This window comes from Hemicordylus capensis, chromosome 4, assembly GCF_027244095.1.
Source record: "Hemicordylus capensis ecotype Gifberg chromosome 4, rHemCap1.1.pri, whole genome shotgun sequence".
Classification (NCBI taxonomy): domain Eukaryota; kingdom Metazoa; phylum Chordata; class Lepidosauria; order Squamata; family Cordylidae; genus Hemicordylus; species Hemicordylus capensis.
The window spans coordinates 32702711-32729709 of record NC_069660.1 but is presented as its reverse complement, the minus strand read 5'-3'; the positions used below and the strand labels follow the sequence as shown (position 1 = coordinate 32729709).

Sequence of the window (26999 nt, the reverse complement as noted above, 5' to 3'; positions counted from 1 at the left end):
CCCTTTGGGGACAGGGTTTCATCTTATTTGTTTGTTATTTCTCTGTGTAAACTGCCCTGAGCCATTTTTGGAAGGGTGGTATAGAAATCGAATGAATGAATGAATGAATGAATAATCTAGCTGATGATAAGAAAATCACACTTAAGGCTTTCACTACTTGTCAATCCACAGATCTTATTTATGTAACTGTCTGTCCCTGTGCTCTTTTTTATGTGGGTCAGACTAGTAGACCTTTGAGAACTCGAATTACAGAACATAAGTGTAAAATTAGAACTAAAAATATGGAGGCCCCCCTCACTGCTAATTTTATTAAATTCAGACACTCACTAGAATCTATGAAATGTTTTGCGATTGAAAGAGTGATAGTTAATGTAAGAAAAGGAGAAGAGTTGAGTTCTAGACTAAAACAAAGAGAAGCCTTTTGGATTTTTACTTTAAAGTTCATATCGCCTACGGTAGGGATGTACACGAACTAGTGATGTGCACGGTCTGGAGAAGTCCGGACCGGCACCGAAGGGGGGCCTTGTTTTTAAGGCGGGGAGGGCTTGCTTAGCCCTCCCGCCTCCTTGCCCCCGCCAGCGCCCGTATTTTCTAGTATAGGGGCGCTGGAAACCAGCCGCCCCCCCCCGCGGCGGCGGCGGCGAAAGAACTCCCAATGCCAGCCCTCCCTCCCTCCCAGCTAGCTGCCCGCCCGCTCGCTCACCGCTCACCCGCTCACTGGATAGGAAACGAGAGGAGCTCCAGCACAGAGCTCCTCTCGTTTGGAAGGCCTCCGGCAGAATGGTGTTTTGTGCGTGCCGCAAAGCACGCCATTCGCCGGAGGCCCGGTCTACCCGCTGGGAAAGGGCCGGGTAGACTGGGCCTCCGATCGCTGGGTAGACCGGGCCTCCGATCGCCGGAGGCCCGGTCTACCCAGCGATCGGAGGCCCGGTCTACCCGCCGGGAAAGGGCCAGGTAGACCGGGCCTCCGATCGCTGGGTAGACCGGGCCTCCGGCGATTGGAGGCCCGGTCTACCCAGCGATCGGCGGCCCGGTCTACCCGGCCCTTTCCCGGCGGGTAGACCGGGCCTCCGGTGAATGGCATGCTTTGTGGCGCGCGCATGCGCGCGCAAAACACCATTCTGCCGGAGGCCTTCCAAACGAGAGGAGCTCTGTGCCGGAGCTCCTCTCGTTTCCTATCAGGTGAGTGGTGAGCGGGCGGGCGGGCAGCTAGCTGGGAGGGAGGGAGGGCTGGCATTGGGAGTTCTTTCGCCGCCACGGCGGCAGGGCAGCTGGTTTCCAGCGCCCCTATACTAGAAAATACGGGCGCTGGCGGGGGCAAGGAGGCGGGAGGGCTAAGCAAACCCTCCCGCCCTTAAAGGCATACCCCCCACCCGGACCCGGACCAGGCAGGGCCGGACCAGTCTGGCAGTTCGGCCATTCTTTGGAATGGCCGCCGGACCGGTTCGGGCACACCACTAACACGAACCTGTTCAGAGGTCCTTTTAAGGGCCTCCAAACCAGTTCGAACGACTGGCTATTTGGCTGGTTCGAAGGCAAGGGTGCATAACTTTAAGAGTGGGGGAGGGTGCCCTTACCCCTCCCACCACATCCTCCCCATCAGTGCGTACCTCCCTGATGCCTCGTATCCTCTTTGGCTGGAAGTAACAGGAAGTACCTGGTGCGCGTGCATGTCATGCTTGCTCAATATGGTATGGTTTTGTCTCTTTAAGAATTTTGGGTCTATCTAACAGATTTTGACACAGCTATTATAAATAGCTATAGTTTATCACAAGTTACTCAGTCTGTTGGAAACCTTTGAGGAGGCTGGTTCTTGATAAACCTGTAGGAATGCTATTTATATAAAATGAGAACACTACATTGCATCTATCTACAAGCCTTATTATATGAACAAATTTGATTGGTGAGGATTTTATTTAAAACAGAATACGGAGCTTTTTAATTTGCAATAATAACAACTATCTATAGGGGTAAACTCCGTATGTTTATTTAGATAACAGGATAATGATTAATATTAAATGCATAGTATGTTGTTAATAGTATTTATAAACATATATATTGTATTAACTGACTAGGGAGATTTGACAGGTTTGAATATTATATAGAAAGATATTTTAAAGGGCTATGAGGCCATTTATTTATAATATAAGCAATAGATTAGTATGGCAGTATTAATATATATATTGGTGAATATGGGCATTTTTTAGAATGGACATATGGTGGGAGAAGTCTTGTGGACTCCCACTGAGTAGGATCTACTATTCAGCACAAAAGTAGAACGAAGACGCTATTGACATTTTTTGAAGAACTGGACTTTTTTGAAAACTTGAAAAAGTTTACCGAAACAGCAAATACTACCAGAAAACTGTTGTGTTTACATAGTTCTCTATATTATACTGTTCTATTGTTCTTATGTGTATATGTCTGTTGATGTTTGGTTGTTGTATCTTACTAACACTGTTGCCTCTAAGGTGTGCGCATGCTCACAAGTTTTCTGACGTTCGCTCAGTTAATCTTGGATCCCGCTCAGACTGAATTAGGAAGGCCCCACTCTGAATGTATGTGCGCACACAGTGCCTTGATACTGCCACCCAGAACAAAACTTATTTCACACAGAGATGAAAAAAATTAGAGGGACCACTACTTACTAATGTACTTTATATCATTTTATACATTTGATTGTTTCACTTTTAATACAATTTATATTCATATATCTTTTGTTTTGGTTTGGTTTTTGTTACATTATTGGATTGTTTCTGTTTTATGTATTATAGTTCAGGTCTTTATCATTATTGGATTGGTCCCAGTTATCCTAAACCTTTCCAGGAAACGAACAGAGTCCAAACATGAGCAGCCTTTCTCCGCTAAACAGTAGCAATATCTTCTACTCAAAATCGAGGAGGCAGCAATCTTCCAAATGATTACTGTACCTACTTATGTAAAAACCCAGAAAAATACTGCTACCCCAAAACTCTGATCCAAATGTGACCCTATATAGACTAACGGTTAATTTCCCAACCCTCCTTACTTCCAACAACCCTGTTTTCTAACTAGCATTTATATAGTACATTTAAAGTGTTACAAGCACTTCACATACATTATCTCAGTCACCCTTATATAAGAGCCCTGTAAGGTAGGCCACAGCATTAGCATTCTGATTCTGACTGCAACTGGGGAGCCAAGATAGAGAATGGGCACTTGCTAGCATCCATACTGAATTTGTGGCTGGGGGTGACATTTGAATCAGGCTCAACTTCTTAGACAATATGCAACTCCAGCTCCCTATAAAGGCTTGCCTTATCAAAGTTTATGTTCACTGATTATCAATTTAGCATCACATCTGACATCCATTTCTGCATGTTCATACATATTGTAACAGAGTTAATGCAAGCCTAGATTCTAATGTCAACTGATTTTAACCATCAATATTTTTCTCTTGGAAATTGGAGCCTATGGTTTCCCTATGAAACAGGAAGACCATGTGTAGACTAAGAAATCCAACACTTATTTGCTTATGACTGGAACAGATTTGCTAGTACAGTCAGGGAACATAGGAAGTTGCCATATGCTGACAAGCGATATGCCCGAAGTTGCTTCGATGCCTGCGGGGGTAGTTCTTTAAGGGCGGGGGAGGGTGCACTCACCCCTCCCGCCGCATTTCCCCCCACTGGCGCTCCATTCTTTTCAAGCCCCTCGGGACGGCAGCGTTCTTCCCTGCCACCCCGTTGTCCTCATCGACCGGAAGTGGCAGGAAGTAACACTGCCGCCCCAACGGGCTTGAAAAGAACGGAGCGCTGGTGGGGAAAATGTGGCGGGAGGGGTGAGTGCACCCTCCCCCGCCCTTAAAGAACTACCCCTGCTGGCGCCGAGGCACCAAAGCACCAAAGCGGCCCGCAGAGCTGAAACGTTTCAGAGGGATTTATAATGGCCTCCGAAACTTTTCAGGCTCAAGCCTAATGCTGACTCATTCCATTGATCCATCTAGCTCAGTACACTGAATGTACACTGAATGGCAGCAGCTCTCCAATGTTACAAGCAGGAGTCTCTCCCAGCCCTACCCAGCTATACCAGAGAGTGAAACTGGCACCTCAGATGTTCTTCCACTGAGCTATGGCCCCATCTCATAAAGGGAATATTATTATTATTTTAATTATTATTTTTACATTTATATCCCGCTCTTCCTCCAAGGAGCCCAGAGCGGTGTACTACATACTTGAGTTTTTCTTTCACAACAACCCTGTGAAGTAGGTTAGGCTGAGAGAGAAGCGACTGGCCCAGAGTCACCCAGCTAGTTTCATGGCTGAATGGGGATTTGAACTCAGGTCTCCCGGTCCTAGTCCAGCACTCTAACCACTACACCATGCTGGCTCTATTCTTACAGCAGACAGTGTTCAAATGCAATCTCCCATCCAAATTCAAAGGCAGACCCTACTTAGCAAATGGGACAATTCATGCTTGCTCCCACAAAACCAGCTCTCCTCCCTCTACCATATATAGATGTCAAGTAATAAGCCTATTAAAAAGTCCAAAAGAATTTAAATATACATACCACACACAACTTTTAAAAAACCCACTATTTTAAGTTTGTATGAGCAGGGGATTGTTTCGCTTTTGTTCTTACTTACACAAGGTTCACAAAACCAATTCTCTCGTTTTTGGCAAGCAGCTAAATAACATTCTGGACATACTTCTATTTCATTCATCTGTAAAGAGAGAGATTAGGTACTGTAGGAATTTTAAGAGTTTGTGACAATTCATTATTCAACCGTATCTTGTAATCCGGAGTAACATGTGAAGCCAGTCAGTTTTCAACTACAGTGATTTATTTATTTATTTTACTAATCTGTGTATCCTGGGACTTATACACATTAATTCATACAAGCTGACCCCCACACAGAGCATCTGCGCGGTTTTTGGGGCCGGCTACCTCTCTCCCCCCCGCCCCAGTCTCTGGCCGGGCCGCCGCCGGCCTCCGCGGCTGGGCCAGGGCCCCCGCCAGCCTCCCCGGGCCCGCCGCCGCCCTGGCCTGAGGCCAGTGGCCTCCATGGCCCGGCAAGGCCCGCCGCCGCCTCTGTCCTCCACCACAGACGCGCCTCAGCCAATCAGGTGTGTCCCTCCGCTCCGCTGCCCAGCCATTCAGCTGGGTTGCCGGGACGCATCCCCACAGAGGCACGTCTACGGGGATTAAATATATAGATTGGTTCCTTGTGGACATGTTAAGATCATGAATATAATTCATACATGAAGTGATAAGAGCATGTTATTTATTGTTCCATATATACATTGGTTGACATCCAGACTAATGCTGTGCTGCACTACCACAAAGAACAAAGTTGCATACATGCAAGAAGACCACATAGCTGAGCAGATGCTCAAAGCTGTGCAACTGCTCATCCTTTCAGTACGCTTGTGCAAGCCTTGCATTTGTACAAGGATAGTGGAACGGGGACTGATAGGCACACTAGCATTGTGCTAGCACAAGAGAAGTTAAGCACACACGTCTGTGAGCTGTGCAGAGCTGTGGTGCTTCGCAATGTTGTTGCTCTAGTAGCAACCTTCTCCAAATCATATGCAAGTTTGCACAACCTGTTGTGCCAATGTAGCACTAGTCTGGAGTGCAAGCTCCTGGTGTAGTGGAATTAGCTAGTGCAACGTCCTTGTGCCAGCACAGCAGTAGTCTGGATGTCAGCCAATATTTATAGCATCTAACCTAGCAGGGGGGAAAGATGAACAAAAAACCTACAGTATGAGTCAGCTGCCAAGATTAATCAAGTTTTCAGAAAATATTTAATTTGATGTAATAGAGTATGGGGTACAGGGACATAGGTCATAATAAACTGTTTGGACATGACACTGTTCATGTGTATAGTTTTCTGTACACATGTATATTTATTTTGTGTATTATTGTACATGCATTCATTTTAAAAGTGAAGCTTAGGGTACAGGTCCCTCAGATAAAGGGTACAGATAGGAATTGTACCACCATGTTAAACATAATATGTGAATAACTGTATGTGTGTACAATGTACACAGACTGGATGTGTGTTGAACATAATGTGTGAATAGGTCTATTGCCTTATTAGAATAAGCTGTCAGTTTTGTAATGAGTCACACCTAGGTACAGGTTTTCAAAATTCTATCCTCTACAAAAAGCTAACAAAGTTGGGCACAGTTGACTGTTGGTGGAGTAGTGTTCTATCAATGTAAGTTCCTGTGGGCCACCTCCAGCCTCAAAGGCAGGGTGCCTCTGAGTACCAGTTGCGGGGGAGTAAATGGCAGGAGAGAGGGCACGCCCTCAACTCCTGTCTGTGGCTTCTAGCAGCATCTGGTGGGCCACTGTGCGAAACAGGATGCTGGACTAGATGGGCCTTGGGCCTGATCCAGCAGGGCTGTTCTTATGTTCCTTTCATTCACAGAAGGAGCCCTGTACTCATGCAAAGGGAAGGATCCTTTGCATTAGCTCAGTGCTCTTTCCATTCATGAAGCAGCTTCTGTTAATTAAGCACCTCTCCACTGGATGCTGGCCACTATTTGTGAATCATGGTTGCTTTGTCATGCAAACGAACATGCTGGCTGACATCCAGACTAACACTACCCCAGCGTTTTCTGACACACGAGGGTAAGGTGCAATTTTCAGAGATCCTTTCCTTCCTTATGCAGCCCTGTTTCTTCAGAAGGCTGAAGAGGGGAAGAAGATCAAAGATACTGTTGCACTGGCACAGTACTAGTCTGGATGTTGGCCCCTGTTACTGAAAGCAATGTCTCTTGCTCTGAATTCCAAATGTTCACTGGGAAGAGAGTAATTTGTTTTTAAACCCTGTTTTTAAACCCGTTTCCCATCTCTCACACACAAAAGAATTTGAATTCTGCATGGCATCTTTCTTAATGAAAGCAATATGACCTATGCGCTTGACTAAATCTCTGACCGCACATATCTCAGCAAAGAGAAGGATGAAGTTCTAACTCATTTGAAAGATTGAAATCACAGTCAAGTATGAGATGGTTCTTTCAACCACGATGCTATGAAAGTTTAATTTACATTTTAATCAATATAGGAAGAAAACTAAGGAATACATACCTCATGCTCACAGATTTTGATTATGACTTTTGCCGTTTGTGTCAATTTGTGATTTCCTAAGGAAACATACAAGTGGAGATGTCTAATCAAATCTCTTTTGTAGTTACAATATTTATGTTTTAATCTAAAAAACAACATTTGAATAGGATTTTTGAAAACTGTCAGTACAAATAGGGTTAATCAGAAATAAGGCTTTCATCCTTTCCTGAACCCAGGCATAACATGGCCACAGGACTTGGGGGGGGGGGAATCCCCACTCCATTTAAACAGTCAGATAGTGTCTCCCCACACACTTTTTAACTTTTTTTCTCACACTAGGTTTCCAATAGTAAACATTTCAGAAGAACACTGATGACCCAGCTGATTATGGAAACAAAAGAACCTGAATATCACATAATTTATCAGACCTAATTTCAAAGGCATAATGGAGGACAAAAACATATACAGGTCAAGTATCACTTATCCGGACTGCTTGGGACCAGATACATTCTGGATTTTGGAATTGTCCATAAATACATACAGTGAAGCAGAACTCTTGTGACAGCCCGTGAGAGTTCCAGCGGCAAAAAACAATGGTGGCGGTGAGGAGCTGGGCGAGCAGAGGCGGCTAGTGGAGTAGGCGGGAGGAGGCGGGACGGCCCAGCCCTGAGGGATGCGGTAGGACGGCCCCGGCCCTCAGGAAGGCGGCTTGACCGCATTTTAAAAGTAAGTTGAGGGTGTGTGTGTGTGTGTGTGTTTTACGGTGTGGTGGCGGGTTTTAGAGCATTCTGGATTTTGGATGTCCTCATAAGGAGTACTTAACCTGTATTACTACCTAAGCAACTGATATCACTTCTTAAACCACTGATATGACAGATCCCAATAGGTAACTTTGAACTAATCTATTTCATTTCAGAAGCCTAACAAAATACTAGAAACTATCTTACAATTGAAACTATTTTGTTCTTTAGTTTTTTCCTTCAAGCCCTTCAATTACTCAGATTCCAAGGCCTTCTTACAACATGCTGAATGGCTGTGCGGTTACTGGCCAACATCCAGACTAATGAAGTACTGGTGTGGCTAACACTGCGCTGGAGCTACAGGAGAGGAATGATTTTTGCCTTAGGGCTGCATGACTTTACAAGTGGGCTTCAGAGGGAAGGGGAGATCAATGAAAGTCATTCCTTCCCCACAGCACCACTGCATCAATGCTTCATTAGTCTGGATGCTGGTCACTGTGATCCAACCTCAGTGTCTAGTCTATCAGGCCTGCACAACATAACACCTTGTGGGCTGCATCCGGCCTGCACGGCTTCTTTTCTAGGCCCACAGGGCCATTCCCACCACTTGCCTCCCTCCTGAGCCCTCCAGAGGGCTCGCTTTCTCCCTGCTTGCTTGACCCGAGCCCCTTGGCTCAGCTGCCGTCGGCCATAAGCTTCCTGGAAATGAGGGCATGCGTGTGCCCTAAATCTCCTGCAGAATGCACACGTGCTATCATTTCCAGGAAGCTCCTGGCTGCCCTTGAACACATAGCTCCGGTGGATTTGGGAGGCAGGATGGGCTTGGGAGAGAGCCACACCTTTACTCTCACACTCCCCTTCATGTACAGAGCGGAGGGTGGGGAGAAAGTAAGCCCCGTGGAGGGCTCAGGAGCAAGAGAGAGGAGAGCAGCAAGTGTCGTGGAGCCCATGAATGCTGCCTCCTCTCCTTCTGGGCTGTTTTCCTGCCAGCCGGGTCTGTGGGAGTCGGGTCGCAGCAGCTGTGGGGATGGGTGGGTGGCAAGGGCCGGGCAGATTTAGCTTTTACATGGGGGTGGGATGGTGTTATTTGCACTGTTTGTAGCTGAAATGCAGTTGGTTGTGCTTGTTTAAAGACCACAGTCCTTTCCCACCCCCCTCGTCAAGCCTGCCCCATCTCTTTTATTGCTTTACTTTCTTTTCCTCTTTCAGTCTCTTAAAGCCTGTACCTGCCATCCGCCCGCCCCCTCTCTCTCACCAAGCCCAGCTGGCCCCATCCTCTTTCTTTTTCTTTCTCTCCCTTTCTCCCTCTCCCAATCTTGTAAAGCCTGCACCCACATCAGTGGGGTTTATTGTGAAGGATCAAAAAGTGTGTGGTAAAGGATCAAAGTGTAATTTATTCAAAAATTCAGAGAAAAACATTTTTCCTTACAAGTGCTCCATGTTAAGTGGGAGGGTTTGTGTGAATAAGCTATGTGAAACCATGGGGGCTTGTATTAATTTTCCTTACAAATGCACTATTTTCAAGTTAGTTTGTGAATTATCAAGAAGGGGTGTGAATCCATGGATCTTCTGCTGGCTTTTTTTTTCTTAAGCAAATGTATTTATGTATTATTAGAATGAAATTCAATGAAATTCATTTCAATTTAATCTTGGCCTGCCAGAACTACAAAAATTAAATGTTAATTAAATTCATTTTATTTTGATTTTTAAAATAATTAATATTAAGTGGTATTTTAATAATTAGTACCCTAAAAATTGACCTCAGCCCCCACATGCCAAGTCATGATTGGTTTCGGCCCACCCGGGTATTTGAGTTGTGGACCCCCTGTAGTATACAAACAATACATTTATCTTCAAGGAACCATGCATATTCTTACCCCCATTGTAAATAATGCAATTGTGCAAAATCCATTTGGCATCAGCCAAAAAAGCTTCAGTGCAACCATACATCTTCTTTTTAACATTCTGGGGGGGAAAGAGTATCAAAATTGTATTAGAAACTGAAAAATATCTTCCAAATCTGGCAGATGGACATTTTTATGTTTTCTTGGTACTGCTGAAGCAATTTTCACATTTTACTTCCTATACATTAATAGAAAAGATCTCCAATATGTAATCAAGGCAGTGTTCAATTAGATAATACCAGCACTATCCTCTCTTACACAAAAAATGAACTCTCACTCAAAGCGTTCTAGCTCTCAAATTAATAAAACTATTAAGGTCAATATGCACTATTCGGCACAATATCATTTATTTGTATATCATGATTTACATATTAAGTATGATTTTTAGACATCTGGAAAAGTTACAGAATGTTTAACCCAAGGGCTGATAAAGTCATTTCTATTTCATATATGGAAACAATGCAGTAGACAGAAAGCTGATTGAACAGAATCAGTTACTTTCCTTTTTAATTGTGGCAATTTAAAATAGTGGTGTTCATAATTACAAATTAATTCTCAAAATTGTGAGCACACTGTAAATACAAAACTCTAAATGCAATTCATCTTGAACAAGGGAAATGAATGGTTTATCCATCTCAATCAAACCCTTGGGGATTCTCATTCTGTGGGTCTCTAAAATCTGCCCTATTCCCCTCAGTTCCACCAAATATGGCCTAGAGTTTGACTACTGGGGTTGGTCACAGATATTTTGAGGAAGAGGACAAGTGTATGACATAAGGTCTCAGTATCACCTTCATACAAATAAGGAAACCTCAATGTGAAGAGGCACAGAATCCATCCTTTAAAAGTCCTGTGTATGACAATTTACACTAGTGAAAAGCAGGTAAAAGCAGCTATACTGCCTTCTGAGAGAAAATCCTCACTTTATATAAGCCGAAGGCAAAAATGGTTTTGAGCAAGGAGAAAATTAGCACAGCAAGGACAAGGGCATTAGATTAATAATAATCAAGTTCCCAGTACACAGTTGTGAATTATGCTACAGTGAGGCAATTGCAAATTCACACAAATGGTGGTCTAGCACAATGAAGAATTAAGTCCAATATTGCTAGTATAGCTAAGCGATTCCATGACATGGAAAGGGGAATAAATAATCATATAAATGAAGTATTGTACTGATTTTAGAAAAAAGCAACAGAATCAATTATGAGCATCATAATGACAGTCTAATAGCACTAAATGGGATATTTCTTTTTCATCAACCAACCTTTTCTAATGTACAAAGGTCCATTGGATGAAAGATGTATTCTGCATAATCTGGATGCTGATCCAGTGAAACTGGCTTTTGAAATGGCTCTGTCTGTGGAAAGAAAAGAAAACAAAAACTAGGGCTGCAACGTTTGTTCAATTAATTGGTTATTTCTATCAATTAAAACACTTTTGACTGACTAAAAAGGTGCCCCAATTAATCTTGCAACAAATGCTTGTTTTAAAAAAACCTATTTTTAATAGATGTATTTATACAGTGGGAAACACAACTTAAAGGCATTCTCTCCTGTTTGAGAAAGGGGAAATCTTATTTTTAAATGATGTCTCTAACATAAATGATGTCTCTTTTTTCTTTTACAGTGCCAACTGCTTTTTGTTTTCTTAAGTTACAGCACTCCAGTGATTTAACTGGTTGCTGTTTTTATTTCTGTTCTTTGTTTGGGTGAGTGGTCCGCCTGCTGGCCCTCCCCCCGGCTGCCAGCATATGCAGAGCTAGGAGCGGAATTACAGGCATAAGGAGCATGATGCTGGTTGGGGGCGAGGGCAGTGAGAGGGGTCTACTCCCCAAGTCACCTCTGTCCCCGTAGAGGTCGTTGCATGCAGAATCACCTATCTGTTGCTGCCTGCAACTTTAGCCACCACAGGCAGCTGTGCTGTGGGAAAAGTGAGGGGCCTCCCCTTTCAGGAAAGCAGCTCTTCCTTTGGGGGGAGCTGAGAAGAAGGTGTTGATGCTGCTAGCCCAGCCAGCCAGATCCTTCTCTCCATCCTCCCCAATCCCTATTGGCGGTGCAAACCCCATCTGAGACTGAGGAGGAGCAAGAGAAGGTTGTTCCTGGACCTTTTCAACCCTGGATGGAAGGCGTGGTGGAAGAGGCGGCTGTCCACAGCAGGAATCAGCAACCCCAGTAGTACCACCACCACCACCACCACCACCAAAATGGACCAGGTCTGACAGCAGCATGCTGTCTTTAAGCTTTCTTTAAGCTCCACCAAGGTGACCCTACATGTGCTGTCTCCACTCACTGCAGGGCAGGTCAGCAGGGTAAGGACCTTAAATGTCTTGGGATATCAGCAATGATGAGGAACTTGCAATGTCATCACGCAGGAGTCCTTGCTCCTGCTGGCAGCGCCAGGCCACCTGGTGTGCCCTTGACTACCGGTGGCAAAGCATGCGCTCCTGCTCTCAAGTAGGGGACGTTGCCAGTTGCACAATCAGAGTCTTTGTCTCATCATCGGGGAGATGATGGTTCTGGAGGACCAGCCACCTATGTAGTGGAGGACACCAGCTGCTCCAACTGCTTGTCCCCGAGTACCAGATCCTTTCACGTACCACCTTCACCAGGCAGGTGGTGCCCTCCCTGTACCAGGAATGCAGGGAGGTCGTGTCAGAGCTGCTGGAGTCACAGTGCCTGACACTAGTGTGCACTTCACTACAGATCTGTGGACAAGTCATAGTGAGATGCACGCTGCTTTCCTGTCCCTTACGGCACTCTGATGGGCAGGAGAAAGAGGGGACATCTGCTGCTGCTGTGACAAGCTCCTCCCATGTGGCAAAGCCCAGGTGAGCTGTGCTACATATGGAGCTGCTGGCCACTGGCCACACAGCAGATAAGCTGTTGGAGGTCATCAGACACCAGGTGGAGAAATGGCTGGCCAGGTAGCCAAACCTTCACTGAGGGTTCCTGGTCACCAACAATGGTGCCAACCTTGGTGAGGGCAGCCCATCAGCTGCACTTTGTGCCCATATGTTGTATGGCACACATTCTGCATCCTGCCGTGATGGACACACTTGGCCTCAAGGAGGCTAAAGACAGGAGATGTTAAGGCCTGCCTACTGAAGGTCCTCCTGCCGCCATGGCTGCTCTTGTGGACAAGTGCCACAAAATAGCAGGCCACGTCCACTGGAGTGAGAAGGCTAGGCAGCTGCCTCGGGAAAGGCAACATGAGCTCCGCTACTGAGTGCCTGATCCCTCAGAATGTTCAGACCTGATGAAACTCCAACTTTCTCTTGCTCTAGCACCTGCAGTAGCAAGAGGCAGCTACTCACTCCCTAGCAAGGAAAGTGTGGCTAGGGTGTGTACAACCTGTCCAAAGCAGACTGGACACTTATGAGGTTGTGTTGACACTCTAGCCGTTCCTTGTTGCCATGAACAGCTTGTGTGTCAAGACAGCAACATTGAGCCAGGCTTTGCCTGCAGTTTTTCTCCTCAATAAGCCAATGGGTGAGCTCCAGATCTCACTGACCATGGGGGAAGTACATACCCTGGCAGGTCAGTTAAGGACTGGAGTGATGGAGCAGCTCAGCAACACTTTGTGACAATCAACAGAGCATGTTTTGTCCTGCCTATGTAACCCAAGGATGCAGGGCAATGCTGTCACTTCTGACGAGCTGCCCAGATAGAGACACCTCTTGATTCAAGAGGTTAGGCAGGCCAAAGAGAGGAGGCTGGGTTGGAAACAGGAAGATGCTGGAGTGCCTGCTGCTGTGCACTCCATGCCCAGCAGCATCACCACCACTTCCTGGGCCAGCAGCTTGGTGTTCCTGGCAGTGCCAATACAACCAGCAGTTCCGCCAGGGCGTTCCACCCAGTGGTTCACACACGGGTTCCTTGGTGCCTTGCCAGGGGTACAAAAGGAGCCAACCAAGCCCCATGGCACAACGGAGTAGTCTGTTCTGCAGTACCTGCAAGAGCTGGTGGTGCCAGACCCAGAGATGGAGACAATCCAGTTTTGGGCAACCCCACTGATCCAAAAATATTCAAAAAATATTATAAAATTGCCTGATTGCCTGACTGTTTTGTGGGTTGGTTGGAAGGTAGCACCCATCATGCCCTACTGCCCAACCCACTTTGGTGTCCCTAGACACTACCCATGGGAAATAAATGGGGTGGTTCAATTCCCCATTATTCCCTATGGTGAATCAGTTTGAACTGGTTCAACAAATGAACTGGACCAGCTGGGCAGTTATAGTCAACTAGTTTGTGAACCAGCAGCCTGATTTGGATACAAACTGAACCAAGGAAACTGGTTCTATGCACATCCCTAGTTTATGTATCGGACCTTACACATTGCCTAATTTTGACATATGTAATAGGAGACTGAGTACAGATGACTTTTTAAGGATGTCAAACTGATTGTACTCTTGCCTATCTTATTTTTCCTATCTTCTCCCATTGTTCCATTGCTTCTCCCAATGTTCTAGCAGTACTGATAAAATATCAGTTCAATACTGCATGATATGGAAATCATACCAGACAATGACATTTTAAATTTGATATCTTTTATCACAGGGGTTCTCAAACATTTTGATTCTTTTTGATAAATATATTGTCATGCAAACCATCCTCACCCACCCCACTCGGATTAAAGCCACTGATTTGATTAAACAGAGATAAATAACACACATTATCTTTTAATTAGAAGAATGAGCTTGCTTACTCCTGTTTTGTTTTTCACACCTGGGCTTTAGGTCCGAGACTGCCAATCTAATTTCAAGCTTCAAGTTTATTTTTGATCAGTATTTGCTCTTTATAGTGGCAACTGCTGAGAACTCTGATTCACACAAGTATGAAGGTAACCAGTATTTTCAAAGCTTTCTCAATTTTTGTACTCAGCTTGCATACTTATCCAAATCAAAATATAGGAAGAGACATCATCAAGAACTTAAAGTGGTCCCAAAAGAGCTGCTCTAAAAGAACAAAACATGGACATGAAGACAGGATCTAACAAACTCTCTGCTCCTCACAAAGCCAAGCAGGCATGGCAGCAGCATTTCTTTGGTCAATGAGCCAGAAGAGAATTCCCTCGCAGGAGACTCCCCTCTCTGAATAACAGTTGTGGGGGAGTAACAGCAGGAGAGAGGGCATGCCCTCAACTCCTGCCTGTGGCTTCTAGCGGCATCTGGTGGGTCACTGTACGAAACAGGATGCTGGACTAGATGGGCCTTGGGCCTGATCCAGCACACATTATCTTTTCTTATGTTCTTATGAGACACTTGCTAGGGATAATGTCCTAAGCGGGAACTTTCTTCCATCCTGTTGGCCAAAAGAGTGCCACTGTTGTGCCTACCCTCAGCTTTGTGAGTGGTGGAAGAACCAGGTGATTGTCAACTTCTGTCTCCCACTGATGTCTCAAAGATGTCAGGTAAGACCCCTGCCTCCAGTCAGCTCTCTCCTGACCCCCTTTAAAGTTGCTTGCAACCCCAGCTCCCCCATCGGGCTCCCAAAACACAGTTTGAAAACCCCTGTCTTATAACAAACTTTAGACTTTCCAACATTTGGGCCATGAACTAACAAAATAGTTCATTATGAACCCCACTGCCCATTGAGATCATCAGGAGAGGTCTGTCTGCATTTGCCACCGGCTCGTCTGGTGGCTACTCAGGGATGGGCCTTCTCCGGTGCTGCCCCCGAGGCTTTGGAATGCTTTCCCGAGTGAAATAAGAGCCTCCCCATCTCTGACAATTTTAAAAAAGTCTCTAAAGATGCATCTGTTCACCCAGGCTTTTAACTGATACTGTTTTGATTGTTTTTAATGTTGTTTTAGAATATTGTTGTAAAAATTTTAAATTGTTGTGTTTTAAATTTCTGGGTTTTGTTTTTAACTAATGTTTTAGTGTTGTTTTTGTCTTGTTGTAAACCGCCCAGAGACATAGGTTTTGGGCGGTATAAAAATATGTAAAATAAATAAATAAAATAAAATAAAATAATAAAATGGAATTGGGGCTTTTCTGGTAAGGCAAATTGGTGGATCCAGATATAACCTCAGACCTCTGCAGTGAAAAGCCTGCACATTTGCAACCTTCTGAATTGTGACCATATCTTTTTAACTAATAGCAACAAAGCTGAACTGCTAAGATTGTTACCAGCACAGTCAGTCAATGAAACTTTGTGTTACCAGCATTACGAGTCAACACAGAAACAGATGGGAAAGGACAGAAACGCAATCATAAAGCCATTTTGAAGAAAAAGAGACAGAAATATATTTGTCTCCTATATTTTTGTGTACGACGTATTAAATTCATCGTATTAAATTCCAAAACAACTCTTTGTTCACCTAAAGAGCTACAGTGGCATGATTTTCTATGCTTGGAACTCCAAAACTATGGTCAAAATCTATTGACCAGAACCTCCAGTGAAATTACATTTCATCCCAGTTTGAATGGTAAATTACCCTCATTTTCAGAGATTGCAAGGCGGAGGAGGGAAGGGAACCACAGTTGTTCTACTATACATTACCTACAGTAGGAAGTTAACCAGGATGCTGCGTATGTACGGTAGTTAAAAATCCAAAGACTGAATTATACAATCAAATAATATAGAGTCATGTATTAACACACATTGTCCTTACCCCTGGCTGTTTCATTTTCTGTAGTGCAAACTTGAGCAAGTAGGATAGCTGTTCAATAGTGAGCATTGTCATAGCTTTACTCTGTGTTTCTATGCATTCTGCTACAGTAATTTTCTAAAAATGAAGATTAAAAATAAATAAATCAGCAAAACATGTGGAGATGAGTACCCTAACATCCCTTCATTATTGTGGAACATGCAGAATACTGTCACATACAAATATCAATCCTGAAATCTGTTTTCCCTTCAGGCATGCAGGACAATGGCAACTGTCCTGGATTCAGGAAATGAATTAGATCACAAACTAGCACTCCCAACAGGGAGCTTATTGAGCCACTTCCGAAGAAGGAGGAAAATCAAGAGAGAAGATGCTTTTCTGGCAGTTTGACTGACCCCACGAATGTCAATGAATTATGAAACTGGAGACCAGTATGACTGTGCTGTTGGCCAAATCTTGCTTCCTTTCTCATCCTTTCTAGAGAGTACAGAATTTTGTATTTATCATCACAGATTTGTGTCTCAGGAAAGAAGATGATGAGTAACAAAACTGCACATAATACAGAAAAATCCTGCTAACTATAGGAGAGAATGGAACCTGTGCTGAGTGACAATAGCATAATTCCCTGAAAAATAAATTGCGTACCCTGGCATCCTTAATTTTAAATCTTACAGCTTTTAAAATGTGAGAACTATTTTTCTATCTCAATGAAAATGTAAACACAGTTTTGATATTGTAACAACTAACAAATTATGTAGGAGGGTCAGTATTTATTTCTCTCTTAAATGTGTAGGCCACCTCAAACTTCGGTTTTTGGGCAGTTTACAACAACATAACAAATTAAGGATTATTAATTAACTTGTATGCATCTTCTCCATTACTTTCTGTGTTATCATTCTGCCACTGTTTTGTTCCTTACACTAGTAACGTCAGTAACTTCATACATACAATAACTAAGGCCCCATGCACACTTACTGCTAGTGATCTGGAAGCTACTTCTCTATGATGTCTTTCCACACTGATTCAGAAAGGATACAGAAAACAGATGGGCTGGGCCAACCCTTTAGCCAGTTGATAATCAGATAGGCAGGAACCATACAACTGGCCGTGCTCATATAGACACTGAAATGTTCAACAAAATATTATGGGATGATACTGCATGAAAGCTGCTATTATCACACTAGGAGAAAGTGTGAATGGGGCCTGGGAGACAAAACACACACAGAGCACACTTTCTCTTCCCGCCCCACAATAGCACTTAAAATGAGCACAGAGAACGCAGATGATCAAGATAATACTGCTGAAGGAAAAACTACTTGCCAACATTCTGTACAGCAGAAAGCTGATGTCAGAGACCCACCAGGGCTGCCAAATAGGTGGCAACTGTGCGGATGCCATGTTAAGTCATTGTGCAACTGCCTTGTTGCACACCACCACTGGGGGTGCCTGCCACATGTGCAGCAGCTCTGACAAGTCCCTAATCCTGGTGTTTCGATCCATAGAATGACAGTCACTGAATTGATATATATTATTAAAAGTCAAGCATCTGTATATTATTCCTTCTCTAACGCTGCAAGAAGTGAAACTCGATGGAAAAGAACACAAGTTCTAAGATGTGGGAAACAAGTTATCAATGAGACAAATATGCACCTCATTACAAACTAACCTCACATTCTGGGCAAAACCAATCCCCCTCTGGCTCCGCTGTCAGTTTCAGACACTTAGCGTGATAAACCCGAGGGCAGAGTTCACAGCAGAGGACTTGGCCTTCCCGATGACAAACCCAGCAATAGAAATCATTCCGTCCATCCTGCGGTACAACATCAACAGGGTCTGTGGTGAGTGGCTGCTTCATATAGTAAAACGGACCATGTCTTAGTTCTGACTGAAATGTAGGCAAGAAAGACAGGTTTGGTTTCAAAACAAATTTGCATTTTCAAATAAATAAACAATTAAATAACTAAATAAATAATTAAATAATGATGATAATAATAATAATAATAATAAACATGACCAAACAGTCCCCACCAGTATTACAGAATTCAGCTCATGTTTACATGCCTTTGAAGACATGTTTACATTGCCTTTGAAGCTACACATATCCTCTGAGGCAAGAGCAGTTGTCCCACCTCAGATGTTTTGAAGCACCTTAATTAAGAGAGAAAGTGAAAGAGAGAGAGAGAGAGAGAGTGAGAGTGTAAGTAATGTGTGTCTGCATTTAAAAAGTGTGTAGTGGTGGTGTTAAAAAGAAAAACATGTACATCTTTGTAATAACAAAGTGACTTGACAGGTGCCAGGACTTGTCTTGAACAGCTTGGGTTTCTCTTGTTTTTCCCACCATCAATGTCCATGTGATGTTCTGTTGTCAATGTTTGGGCTTATCATCATCCATTACACAGAACAACTGATGCCCCCTGGCAGATGTTAGCAGTTAATTTCAGCTAATTTACAAATGGGACTACCCAACAGGTGAATGAGTTTCTAATACACATGGGCATTAATTTCTTTAGAAACACAGAGGCTGAATGCAGATGTAAACATTTTGGTCCAATAAGTCATGCTTCATTCAATTGGGAACAAAACCATGAGTCTGTGCACCACCCATTCTCCTTTCTTCCTCCCTTTGTGTGCCTGACTACTTTGAAAGTATACTGGTTTCTTAAACCATAGTCTCCTACAACATGCGAATGTGGAAATTCTGGCTAAAGCACTCCATACAAACCACGATATCAAACCATGGTTTGATCCTGGTTTGTATGAGTGTTTAAAGCAGAGTTTCCAAATTTTGGAACTGGTCATGTTTGCTTCAAAGGCAGCATCTAACACAAACATACACACCCCTCTACCGAGCTCTGCTTTGAAATTAAAAATAAATAGTTATGAACAAGTTGAAACCTGTGGGACAGTGAAGGATGTGATGGGGAATATGGAAGGGGACTGGAGAAGCACTTCCAAGGGATGTGCCAAAACATGATTTGGCTGTCCAAATTGCTGGCACCTCCCATTAAATTTGAAGTCTTACACAGCCCCTTTAAAGCAGAGAGCAGGTCCGTACTTGCTCCTCCTTCACTCATCGCCATCCCGGTGCTCTCCTCAGCTATGCTCATGGGCCAGTAGAGTGTCTCCCAGCTGCCCCTGCATACACATGGCCTCTGAGCACACACAGAGGCCATTTGCGTGACCAGCATGGTTGCTGACCACGCAAATGGCCTCCATGCATGTGCAGAATCCATGTGTGTGCCAGTGCCATGCAGGGGCAGCTGGTAGATGTCCCACTGGCATGTGGGCATAGCTGTGGGGAGCGCTGGGGTGACAGTAATGGTGGCAAGCAGAGGAGGAGCAGATACAGACCTGCTCTCTGTTTTAAAGAGGCTAAGACCTCACATTTAAAGAGAGGTGCTGGTGATTCGGACAGCTGAATCACATTTCAGCACATTCCTACTTCCAACTACTGAAGACACTGTGAACTCTGCTACAATTGTCAGAACCTGCCCAGCTCCTTCAACAGAGAGATATATTCACATTGCCCTGTTTTGTATATGTCAGTCTCTTTAAATCACATTAAGACTCTCATCCTTCCAGATTTATCACTTTATTGCAACATAAAAGCACCTCAGAATTGAATTACTAGCAAAGAAAATGATAAATCGTAAGAATAATTATGATCATTGTGAGGATTATTTTTTCCATTGGTCAACCTTCACCAGAAAAAAAATCAAACTTGTTCATTCTTGTAGCATCACTTTGTCACATACACATCAGCATCCAAACATTTGTATATGACCACATACTTAAAATGAGTTCATATTTAAAGATGAATTAGCAGAAAAGCAGTGAACTATGCAAACATTTGCAACAATTTTTTTAAAGGTACACTCTCTCTACAAAATCCTGTGACCTATCTGTAAATGCATGCCATTTCATACTCATGGGGTAATATTCAGATTAGTTACTCATGACTAACCACCACTAAAATTAATCAGACAAGCTAGTCATGACTAACTAAAGTCTCATTAATTTCAGTTTTGTCATGGAACTTTGCCAATGATTTTCAGATTTAATATTTTTCTTTAAAAGCAAGGCATTTTTATGGGCACAATTGGACCAACTCAACAGATCATCAATTACCTCCTGAGAAAGCAATGTGCCTACATCAAATTTTTGTGGGGGAAATTTTAAAAGCAAAATGTAATTTGGTACTTAATTAGATGCTGTCAAAACTTTCTGTATAACTATGTAGAAATCAAACATGTAGAAATACTTGAAATTGGGTTATTTTGAGCTTTTCCTTCCTTTAATATCTTCATGACCACAGAAAGCCATTCTGTATGTTAAAAACAACCGTAAGGGGAAAAAACGAAGCATTAAAGATTCACTGCTCCTTATATCTAAACCCTCAACTCTAAAGAAAAGAAAAGCTTTAACACCTCTGCAATTCCACCAGTGCATGCCTATACCCACACCCAACAAACTGGGTAAGATATATTTTACAAAAACTGTGAAGGCTTATCATCGTTAACAAGGAACCACATCCATGCTTAAGAAGTTACTATTACAGTCCAACATGAAACTGTTCACAAGTAGTCTTCAAGTATTGTCCAACAGTGTAGTATCAGAAACCTACAACTGGTCCATTTCTAATATAAGTAGAACAGTGACAAAAAAACAGCACTGCGAAATAAATAGCACTGGTGTGGCAACAGAGTAATAAATAATCCGGACTGCCAAAAAAAAAAAAAAAGCAAAAGATAGTGTGCACATGCCAAACTGTCTGTATTTAAATTTAAGTGCCCTCATTGCTCCAATTAGGGGCAATTCTCTAGTGGAGTTGTGACCAAAAGCTTGCTTCCCATTCACAACCTGGGGCCTCCACAAAACACCTCAGCTAAAGAGAAGAAATACCACACCTGAGACTTAATATTTCCAATATTTTCCAAGGTAGAAAATCCAACAGACAACTACAGATTCTTACACACTCTCAGCCTTCTTTATATTAGTGAGAATTCGTAACAAAATCTGCTTAAATCATTTGCATTTCAAATGTATTTACCTAATCAAAAATTGTTTAACGAGTTCCTGAGTAATTGGGAGTTCTCGATTCTCAGTACTGATTCATCTCAAAATGAATGACTGTGTAAAAAATTACACTGTTATACAGGAAGCATGCAAAACATAGCAGAATTTCCATACAGGCATGAAATCTGTCAATAGCAATTCGTGATAAGTGATCTTCCTAGAATTCCATGTCCAAATAAACAAGGTATACTAACTATGAAAATCCTCAATTTACTGCCTCTGGCATTCTTCCTAGTATAAAGAAGTCCTAACTAAATCACAAAGGCTACATCCTACTCTGTTCTCTAGGTCTGTGTGTGTGTTGTATGTTGGGGATTCAACTGATCAAGTCAATACTCTCCAAATCACAGCAGCTGCTGAACAGTAGCTGAAACAACAGAGGTACACTACCAGTGTGATTTCAATCCAGAATCATTTGAATGGTCAAAAACTTCAGGAGTTAATAGTAATTATGACAACACCGGTTCATGAAAGAGAGTTCCCATGACAAATTCTACTTGACTACTATTAGGACCATGGTTCCCAATCTGGGGAGCCTCCAGAACTTGGTTTTTGGGGGGGGGGGTTTTGAGAGATATGTGACTGTCCTGGAGTCACTCAGTGAGTTTCATGGCTGAATGGGGATTTGGACTCAGATCTCCCCAATCCTAATCCAACATTCTAACCACTACACCACACTGGCTCTCATTTGCTGAACTACAACTCCCATCAGCCCCAGATACAATTTACTGAGGCTGGGGATGATGGGAGTTGTAGTTCAGCAACATCTGGCGGACCCCAGGGTGGGAACCACTGCTATAGGAAACAAGGCAACCGTATGCTAATTACTACTGCTGTTGCTCTGCTATAGAGGTATTATTCTTGTAAGGACCTACACCAACAATCAGCATATCTGATTACCACCAACAGTATACCAACAATTAAAATGTTAATACCATGTGTCAGACAGTGTTCTCTTCAGTTGACTACAGAAGATGGCTGTTTAGCAGAAAGACTGCTAACATTTCAATCTCCTGCTTTAAAGAAAGAATATAGATCTTTGTTTCTGCAAAATAGCTCAGATTTTCAGAGTATTCATATATCACGTAAGTTTGCCAGCAATTAAACTAAGCCTAACCAGAACCAAACAGTGCTTGACATATTTACAGAGCCATGGCTTTTCTGGAAAATGTTGAGTAGGAAAAATTTCTGGAATCCCCCCCATGCAAAATTCTCTTCATTTGCATAAAATTTGCATTAATGTTCTTCTCAGAAAAACTACTAAACAAATTATCCTAATGCCCTAAATAGAGTGATCTGATTTGGCATGTTATTTAACCCATTTATACAGTTAGAAACAAACAAATCACCACCTAAACCATATTCGTTTCCTCTCACTGTATCTCTAAGGTTTTTGAAGCAGCCAAATAGAAATGTTTTGAAAGCGAAAATATTATATGGAAAAATAAAGTACAGGGAAATTTTCCAGAAAAAAATCCACCCCACATCTCTGCTCACTTATAATAAAACTTAACTCAGGGTGCATTCAGCAGTTAGAGATTTAACCACACACTTTGGATGAATTCAGCAAACATACAAAGACCACACACACGTGATCTCATAAAGCTAGTAACCACAAACCTACTGGTATTCTATAAATAATCTCTACCTGAAAAAAAGGTGGGCAGAGCTGCATGATGCCCAACTTTTCAACTGGTAGCTATGATCATAAGAATACTGACCAGCACCCCACATACACTGTATGTGTAAAAAATAGAGACATAACAACACAGAAGGTAGGAAGGCCAAACAGGAGATAAATTCCCCCTGCCCCCAAACCACAAATGCTACAACTATCGGGTAACTGCAATGTCACTATTGAACATATGATTGCTCCATGGTGCAGTGAGTGAAAACTGCTACTACAAAAATTGTCCAACAATTAACAAAGGTTAAGGATGAACCAGCGGTGAAAATTCAATACATATAGGAAAACTGTTGAATTAGACCCAATGTTTGTGTCATCTACATTTACCAGAGCAGTGATTATTACTAATAGAAAAACCGATAAGGTATTTTGAATGAATTTAGGTAATGATTAACAATTCATAGAATGATAATGTAGAAAACCTTCCACATTTTATATTTATTCGCCTAGAACTATTGAGTTAACTAATAAGCAGAAATATCAGCAATTCTAGATTTGCCTCATTAGAATTCCCTTAGTAAATTTATATACAATGTAACAGGATTGTGCATTAGACGAATTTATTTAATATACCAATACAAAGGAATCCATGGGAACAGTAGCATGGAAAGGAAGTGAAGCTATCTTAGCACACATATCCTCCCTCCAGGAAGATATCAACAATCCACTTCTTGGTAAGTAAAGGTCAAAAGGTCAGTAGCACTAGAGGGAGCACTTGCTCCAATGCTACCCAGCCTAGGTCTACAAAAAGAGCAAACCAGTCTACCAGCATGGCAGCACTGAACAAGGCTGCCTTTGGGAGTGGGACAAGGACCGGAGAATCAAGTCACTTACTGTGAGAATTACAGATGAAGCAACAATTAGAGTGGGTGTGAGGGCCAACAAAGCAACATCATATTCCCTGATCCCCATAGCCTGAGCTTGGTCTTACTTCCATCAAAATTGCTGGTTACTGCTTTGCTAAAACATCATCTTCAAAATTCCTGAAGAACAACCACAGGAAAAACGGAAGGAAAAGGAATCTGCCTTTTGTCCATCCCCTGCCCAGTTATCCAGCTTTCTCCTCCACAGCGAGAGCCTCACGTAGCAGCAAGGAGCTAGCAAGTGGTCTCAGTGTACGAATGGGCAGTGGGGAGGACAGAGGGCAGTGCAGTCTCTTCCTTTACCCCATACACAGTCTGTCTACCAAGTTCTTATCTGTATTTCAGGCCCAGCAGGAGTGGAGAAACACCCAGTGCTGCTCTAACTCCTTCTGGTGGCCTCTCTACTGTCCTGGACATAGACGCTTTCGGCAATACAAGCTTTCTTTCTGGTGTGCCAATAAAAAGAGTAGCATTCAAGTACTCAGGGCAGCAATCTTAATTGTTTCTAAAGCAGAGACCACTTGGGGGGGGGGGCACACCAAAAAAACAACCCTTCAGTGGGAGAGCCATTTTCCAATGCACTGACTACCATGAATGCTGCACTTTTCCCAGCACAGGGGGAAACAGCTTTTATGAGAAATCGAACCCTGTCCAGCCGCATAACCAACTTGGAAAACATGCACAGAGCACTGAGAATTGGAGGTTTTCCTAGCACTTACCCCAAAGGGCACCACGGAGAAAGTACTGGAAAGGATTACACTTCCCAGTGCTCCATGAGCACCTTCCATGACAGCATTGGGGTTCAAAATGGCTCAAGTTTCTCTTAAAGGAGCCTCAGTGGTACTGTGGAGTCACCTCCATGTAGTGCCATGAGGGTGCCAATAAAGAGTGTGGCATTCAAGTACTTAGAAGCACACAGGAGGGAAAATGACCATACCAACAGGTAGGAAGGAAGGCAACGGTGCAATGACAGTTTATTGAAGAAGTAGATCATGATGCATTTTGAGTGAAAACTCTTCTTCAGGGGACTACAACATGTAAAATAGAGCAAAGAAGGAGTAATTATTAAAGTAACTATTAAAAGGTAGATAAAAACAAGCCATAATTATGACCTTGAAAAAAGGGAATATGATGAACCTCAAGTGCAAAGACAAGGAGCCAGGTCTCACGGTCAGTGAGACCCAGTTTGTAAGAGTGAGCGGGCATACGCCCTGCTCGTATGCACAAGAGCAGGGCGGGAGCCCTGGGCGGCTGGATCAGCCGCCTCCACAACTGCCAGCTCCATGACAGAGCCGGCAGGGGCTGGGGAGTTCAGGGGCCGCGCAGCCCCCGGAAGCTCCAGTATGCCCTGAGCGAGTGCGCAGGGCATACTGGGGAGACCCCCGAGCTGAGAGGCTGCTTTTCAGGTTACCCGCTCAAGAACCACCGGGCTCACAGCGGAGCCCAGTGGTTCTCACGATTATAGAAAATCCGGCTAGCGGAGGCTAGCCCGATTTTCTACAGTTGTGTGAATAGCCTCAAGAGGTGGTAATAAATAATTTCTGTGAAAGAAACGAACAATTTAAAACAGTATAGCAAACATGTTTAAACTAACTGAACCAAAGTTATGATAATTAGCTTCTTCTCTGATTTTGTTACATTGTTTAAACCTGCCAGTTTGTATGCGAGAAGCTATTTATAATCTGTGATTTAGTTAATATAAATATTTTTGTTTGAACTTATTATTTTTGTTTGCAAGAAACTATTTATCATAACTTTGGTTCAGTTAATTTAAATCTCTTTGCTCTACTGTTTTAACTTGTTAGTTTCTTTATTTACCTTTTAACAGTTCTTTTTATAATTACTCCTTCATTGTTATATTTTACATGACGTAGTTCCCTGAAGAAGAGTTTTCATTCAAGTACTTAGAGCAGCTCCATATAGTACCAAATATTTGGTTTCACGCATTCCTAATGAACAATTAGTCAGGAAATCAGAGTCAAAGGGAGATTCCATTGGCTCATGGGTCTTGCGATGAAGAATACTGACTTATGGTCTGATAGAAAATATGTGGGAGCAGGGAGAACTATGCCAATTTTTTCTCTTCTCTTTTTGCTCTCTGTCTGTTTAAGTAAGTTCAGTACTAGCAGCATTGTTGAGGGGGTGGGGGTTGGGGAGAAAGTATATGTTAAATATAAACATGTGATTGGTCAACACTAGCACTTGTTCAACAGGTTTTTAATTCTGTTTAACTACAAAAATGGCACTTTAATAGACTTCAAGTTCATTGAAATATCTTGAAATTAAAAATAAAATAAAAATTTTCATTTTTTGTTTCCCCTGCAACCCAAGGAGGACCCATTATCACAAGCAGTGGTACTGCACCAAGGAAAGAATAGAGCACTTAGTCATCATCATGGGGTTAATATACCAACACCACATCAAATCCACGACTTCTATTACCTGCTCTTTATTATTACTGTTCAATAAACCAGGTTTCTTTTTCTTTTTAATAGGGCTTGTTGAGGAGTCTTCTGGGGAGTGACCATTAGAAGAGTGTGGAGGACTTGGAAACTTCCTTTTTTGTGCTGTACGTTCAGCAGAGCCAGGATCTATAACAAAAATTACAGCAACATTAAGAACCCTTAACAAACCATCTGGAACTAGCTGGGCCAGGCCCAGAATATCTGCGCCTCTAGTTTCCCCTGCCCGCCCACTGCCTATTTCTTTTCCTCCCGCCGCCACCATTTTTCTCTCCCGCCCCCTGCCGCTGTTTTGTTTCCCGTCTCACCCGCCTGACCGCTGGTGATGACACTTTCCTCTCCCCCTGCCAGCAGCTCGTGAGAGCTGCCACACATGGAATTAGCAATGGGTACGCCATATAAAGATAGATGTTTGCTGCTAAGGTAGTCAAGGCAGAGAACTTCTATTGTTGCTTTTTAGAATTGTAACATATGGAGCATAATAATGAGGATAAAAATGCAGGAAAGACAGAGCCATAAACGCTCTCTGTCGACAGAGCCATGAACGCTCTGTCGACACAGGCTACTTTTACTTGTATTATAAGAAAATCTACCTTTT

At 43.0% G+C, this 26999-nt stretch overlaps 1 protein-coding gene across 15 annotated transcripts in view; it reads right to left on the bottom strand.

The window, feature by feature from the left end:
• Positions 1 to 26999, bottom strand: part of ZMYND8 (zinc finger MYND-type containing 8) — a 149656-nt gene that overhangs the window by 39625 nt on the left and 83032 nt on the right. For all 15 annotated transcript variants that reach the window (XR_008305667.1, XR_008305666.1, XM_053243417.1 and 12 more), the window contains 7 exons: positions 26382 to 26530; positions 17980 to 18198; positions 16317 to 16430; positions 10966 to 11058; positions 9675 to 9762; positions 7079 to 7134; positions 4626 to 4703 (listed from right to left, as the gene is read on the bottom strand). Coding sequence is in view for 13 of the 15 variants with exons in the window: in XM_053243417.1 (XP_053099392.1) it covers positions 4626 to 4703; positions 7079 to 7134; positions 9675 to 9762; positions 10966 to 11058; positions 16317 to 16430; positions 17980 to 18198; positions 26382 to 26530 (797 nt within the window). In the remaining 2 variants the exon portion in view is untranslated. The remainder of the gene's footprint in view (positions 1 to 4625; positions 4704 to 7078; positions 7135 to 9674; positions 9763 to 10965; positions 11059 to 16316; positions 16431 to 17979; positions 18199 to 26381; positions 26531 to 26999) is intronic.